This window comes from Magnolia sinica, chromosome 15 (genome assembly GCF_029962835.1).
Source record: "Magnolia sinica isolate HGM2019 chromosome 15, MsV1, whole genome shotgun sequence".
In the NCBI taxonomy this organism is placed as follows: Eukaryota; Viridiplantae; Streptophyta; class Magnoliopsida; order Magnoliales; family Magnoliaceae; genus Magnolia; species Magnolia sinica.
This window is the reverse complement of record NC_080587.1, coordinates 526,607-532,083: the sequence shown is the minus strand read 5'-3', so window position 1 is coordinate 532,083 and position 5,477 is coordinate 526,607. Positions and strand designations below refer to the sequence as shown.

The following is a 5,477-nucleotide window of genomic DNA, read 5'->3' as shown; positions in this document are numbered from 1 at the left end:
TAGGCTACCCCAATACGAAATAGGTAGATGGTAATAACACATTTTTAACGGCTCACATTCAAACTCACATATGCAGCCCGCCTGATGAATTTACGATCGGATTCTTGCTCATTTTCTGGTTGGCCCACCTTACTAACTGCTCAGATTGTCCAATAAAGTTGATAGATTGACAGATATGCTAAAGGGTGCATGTGGGGCTACCAAACTCTGTAAGATGGTCTGCATTCAACAGAATAATCATCATAGTACTTTGTTGTGTTATAATTTTCATGGGATTCTTTACAACAATAAAATGAAAAAAAATAAAATAATTATTATTTAGAATGAGATAACAATCCCATTATCTTAGAAAAATAATAGCAATGATAAATAAATAAGTAAAAAGATATAATAATCCCATAACAAGATCAATCAATCAAAAAGAAATTAAAACCAACCCATGTGGCCATCTATTTAATATTTCAAAACAATAATAACAACAACAACAACAACCACAATGAAGAAAGAATGCACCAAAATTACACACAGGAGATGGGTTATGTTCAACAAAAGAATACATGTACATTAGTGTTATATTCATGACCTTTCTATTCTATTCTATTTCTCTATAACAATATAAGCTATATGGTCTACACATCTGAAATCTATACAAACATTTCTGAACTAAAATGCACTTCTCCTCTTATGACAACTGAACAGGAGAAGCCTTTTGAAAATCTAACAATCTTCTTATATTATTTCAGTAATTCCACAAGCATTCCAAATCAACTGGGCCATCTGAAGGAGGTCCATCAAGATTATCATCACATCCGTTTCTGTCTATCTGATCATGTTTTGAGATCACAGATGAGATCTCTGTGTTCACATCAGTACTCGCCGCCGTATCCTGCGAAACCATCGATTGGTTAGAGAATTGCTCTAACTTGCACTGAGTCCTCAATCCAGATGATTCCTGGGTAGCAGCTAATGCTCTTAGCATTGCAAGATCAGGTGCTTTGAAGCCAGAGGTTGGGAAGCTTGGGGTTGGATTGTTCCTGACCTGATGCAAGTAACCAAAGTTTGCTGATCCTGGAAGGGACAATATGTGGTTTGGGTGCGAGATCTGAGGGTAGATAATTGAGTTTGGAGATGGGACGCATGGGTTTCCTTGATGGTTGAGATTTGAGTAGTTGTTGGGCAGAAAGATCTTGTCATCTTGTTGATTATCCATGGCTGTAGATAAGTAGGAAAGATGAATTCCATTGGATGGTCTTGATGCTGCCAGTGTCGACGTCCCTTTGAAATCATCATCATCGCTGAAGAAGCTCGTACTGGGCCTGTTTGGATTGAAAAAAGGAGTATCCAAGAGAGGAGGCATGGAAGGAGAATCCATTAGATCATCTTCAAATGAGTTCATTCTCAACAATCCAGAGATTGGATTTCTTTTAACGCCTGTACTCTTGTGAAACACCCTACAAACAACCCATTCATCCTGCAATTGTTGAAAACCACTGGTTAGAGAGAGAGAGAGAGAGAGAGAGAGAGGGTCCGTGTGAAAAGTAGAGAAAAACCATGACTTGAATGAAAAGATAAAAAAGGGAGACAAAAGGCCTGTACCTTTGCAGTTTTAGGGAGGTTGTAGTAAGAGAATTTCCCTTCTAGCCTGTATTCATGCATGACCCAGTTGGTTTTCTCTCCTTTGGGTGCCCTTCCCCTATAGAAAACAAGAGTCTTTTTCATCCCAACAAGACAACCTTTTCCTTTGTAAATCTCCTTATCCTTGCCTGTTGCCTTCCAATACCCAGCTTCTGTAGCCCTATTTGTTCTCATGCCTGTTGGGTACTTCCTATCTCTCTGACAGAAGAAGTACCATTCCTTCTCTCCCATCTTAGCCTTACCTAAAAACAACCACAATTACATGAAAATCAGACCTCATATCTAACCTTACATAAAAATCAGACCCAAAATCTAATCTATCTACATACATAGAAATAGAAACAAAGCAAAGTAAAAGCTTACTTGGTAGATCCCAAGGCTCGCACTTGTTCAAATCTACCACTCCTATGGCTCTTGCGCTGAAGCTGGTATTCAAGACCTTCTCTGTAAGATAGTGGGTTATGATCTCTTCATCTGTGGGATGAAACCTAAAACCAGGTGGCAGATCTATACACTCATCTCCTTTTGCAATAACTGAAACTTCTCCCATGCTTGCACCCTCAACACCCATTTCCATTTACAAACTAATAATTAAAAATAAATAAAAATCAAAGGCACCCAATAATCCTACCACAACAAAGAGAGAAAAATTTTAAAATTAAAAATATCTCAGCAAAGACCCTAAAAGTATGATGAAAAACTCTTCAGAGAGAGAGAGAGAGAGAGAGAGAGAGAGATGTTTATGTCTTTGGTAGGGGATTTCGAGGTGCTATTAAGAAAGAAGAAAAAGAGACAGAGGGCCACTTAAATAGAGGTTTTCTCACAGCCTAATATCCGTGCCTTGCAAGGCACTTCTCCAACAAGCCTCTCGGCTCATTTGTATTTTTCTGTTGCAGGAGTTATTTGATACACTGCGGGACTATAAATATCCATGTACATCAATCACATGCCCTAACTCAGACTATAAGCTCAGTCATTTTTCCGAGTCTTCAACCCCAAGACTCAGTAATATCTATAAGGATTGATGAGTCGAGTCAATTGAATTATTCAAATGAGTTAGATCTAACCTTAGATGAGTTATGACCTATCATAATTTCATTTAGAGCCTTCATAAATTTTGATTGAGTTGAGTCAACTCAGCTGAGGTTGAGTTTGGAACTGTCCAGATTGTGGACCTCATTGCTGACGTGGACATAATATAAAACTTATACTAAAACGGATTATTGTAGTTATTATCCCAGTGATGGGTACCACCGCGTTACATGTTTAAACAACAGATGCCTATTAATCAAAGGTTAGGATAAGTCCAACGAATCATTTGATACTCTGGTTATGTACAATGCTTGATACACTAGCACTTCGAAAATGGTACATTTGGCATACACCAACTCAAAACTAGATTCGCAAAATTATAGAAACCATTATTGCTAAGTCACAGTAAAAAAAATCGGATTGATGAATAATTTGATTATCTAATTCGTGGACACCTGTTTGTTGAAATAAGACCATTGGATGTTTCATTTTAATTCAATCATCCAATAAATGTCCACTAATTTGATAGTTAGATAATTACATGAGCTTAATATTTGGTTCATGATAAATATAAATTTGGTTTACGCAATGTGAATGGTTTAATTTAACTTACTTGAATTAATATATGTGAGCCCGTGTATCATCCATCAAACTTGGCCAGAGTATCAAAGTTTTTTTTTGCTCTAAGTTCAATTTATCTCATTTCGGGAATGGCCCACGTGTAAAGTGGGGCCCAAGATTTGAAGGTATAGTTTGGAATGGGGGTACATGCATTCCATGTACACAGCCGATGTGTGCATGTTCATATATAAAATTACTCTCTCAAAGTATCAATGTTTTAATCTCTCTTTTTTTAAAGGTGTTACTGAGGAGATTTCTCTCCCCTGACTCTTCTAAAACAGTTGCAGAAAGGTGGTGTGTATGTTCGGGACCCATGTTTTCGGCACCGATTCCGATAATGAGAATACACTGGCAGAGTACAAGAATCCATACTCACCAACAAATCCAATGCATGTGCAGTACATCATCACCTCGATCCAAACTGTCCAATTCGTTCTCCCCACCGTAGGTAATGTAAAACTATAAAATTGGATTGTTTGGATGGTTGGGATTATCATACAATGTGGATTTTTCGTTAAGATTCTTATAAAACAATTTGCACTAGTTGGACGGTTTGGATGGAAGTAAATGTGTGCCACCTTTATTTGGGTGCAATATGAATGGAAAAGATGAGCATACAGCCGGATCTAACACTAGAAATTCCCATTGGTCTTTGTTCAATGTATGGAAATTATCTCATTGTGACGGAGGAAGAAAATGTCAAATACACAAGGTATCTTGGCTTGGCTTGGCTCCGACTCAAGTGAGTTTAGCCATTTAATTATCAGCTGTGGCTGGAGCCTTTTCTTTAGATGGTTATATATATATATATATATAGTTTCAAATCCTTGACTCGAACTCGACTCGGAAAGTCAAACTGTTGACCCGGTAAATACGAAAAAAAAGTGAAAAATAAAAGAAAGTATTGATTATCATTTTGGTATACCATGGCTGAATTAGGCATTCAAAAGTTATACACAAGGCATGTGCCGATTTAGGTTCTATCATCATTGATACAAACATAACATGGTAAAATTTATTTGGATAGGGTACTTACTCATGCATTAGGGGTAGACTCATAAAAGTTTCGACACAAGGTTTTGGGGGTACCTATTGTGGTGATAAATCTAGTGTAGTGTGAGTGCATGGGTGTGTGGGGGTGTTTAAAAAAAAAAAAGGAATTTGATTAGACAGTAAATTACTGTCAATGTTAATCACAAAGCTTGTATGAAGATGCGGGTTCAATACCGGCATGACATGATAGAGTGATTGGATGAAAGGTTGTTGCCCAAAATGATTCCCATAGCTTGCATACAGATGCAAACTATGTACAACTTTGGCTTGAACCTAGCTTCCTCTCTTCTTAAGGGGTGTTTGGCACATGGATTTAACTGTGGCCATCCTGGATAAAGTGAAGCGCTGGCTCTCCTCCGTCGCTAACCGTTTTCCAGAACTTCTTCGCCCTCCTCCAAGCAGATCTTTTGCGGCCAAGCTGGGGATAGCAGCCACATCGCGAGTTAGCTCTCCTCCTACTTTTGTCAGGTGGGTGAAACCGCAAATGGGGTGGGTTAAGCTTAATGTTGATTGGTCAGCTAGAGGTAATTTGGTCCCCTCTGGCGGAGGAGGCATCTGGAAAGGAGACAGGGGCGAGTTCATCTTTATGTTCTCGTCAAGTTATGGGATAGCCTCCAATGTCTACGCTAAACTGCGAGCGACTCACGGTGGTCTCTCTTACTGATCCCGTTTAGGCCTTCTAAGAATAGAGGTAGAATCGGACTCTAGGCTCATTGTAGACATTCTAAATGGGATTGTATATCCTAGCTGGAAATAGGCCTATTGGGTGGCTAGAATCAAGAGACTTGGCGCTCATAGTCAGTTGAAATTTTTCCATATTTTTAGAAAATGGAATGGGCCTGTAAACGGTATGGCGTGGTTGGGCAGCGAGACTCAGGCTTCCTCTCTAGTTAGGCAGATCTCTCTTCTCCCTCGCCTCGTTAAAGGCAGCCTTTTCATTGATAAAGTGGGTCTGGGGGCAATTCGGTTCGGCTCAACCAGGGAATCCGGCTTACAGCGTAGTCCCCTTGAGAGTTAGGCCCTGTCTCATTACGTTCCTAGTGCTATTTTGTCGTTTTTTCTTATGTCAATGTCTTTATTATAGGCTCCTGTCAGGTCCTTTTTTCCTGAAGCAGCCCGAATGTCTAGCTCATGTA

At 39.1% G+C, this 5,477-nt stretch overlaps 1 protein-coding gene across 1 annotated transcript; it reads right to left on the bottom strand.

Annotated features, from left to right (window-relative positions):
* Window positions 1-426: 426 nt before the first annotated feature.
* LOC131227616 (NAC domain-containing protein 100-like) lies at window positions 427-2,411 on the bottom strand. The gene is made up of 3 exons (XM_058223421.1): window positions 1,999-2,411; window positions 1,597-1,877; window positions 427-1,471 (listed from the first exon to the last, which is right to left on the bottom strand). The coding sequence occupies exons 1-3, from the start codon at window positions 2,210-2,212 to the stop codon at window positions 740-742; spliced, it is 1,227 nt and encodes a 408-aa protein (XP_058079404.1). The 5' UTR covers window positions 2,213-2,411; the 3' UTR covers window positions 427-739.
* Between the last annotated feature and the right edge of the window lie 3,066 nt (window positions 2,412-5,477).

Excerpts from the sequence above, each read along its gene's own strand:
- LOC131227616 (XM_058223421.1), bottom strand. The coding sequence starts at position 2,212 with ATGGAAATGGGTGTTGAGGGTGCAAGCATGGGAGAAGTTTCAGTTATT. Across the intron at positions 1,878-1,998 it reads CGAGCCTTGGGATCTACCAA|GTAAGGCTAAGATGGGAGAG; the intron begins GTAAGCTTTTAC and ends GGTTGTTTTTAG. Across the intron at positions 1,472-1,596 it reads ACCTCCCTAAAACTGCAAAG|GATGAATGGGTTGTTTGTAG; the intron begins GTACAGGCCTTT and ends CAACAATTGCAG.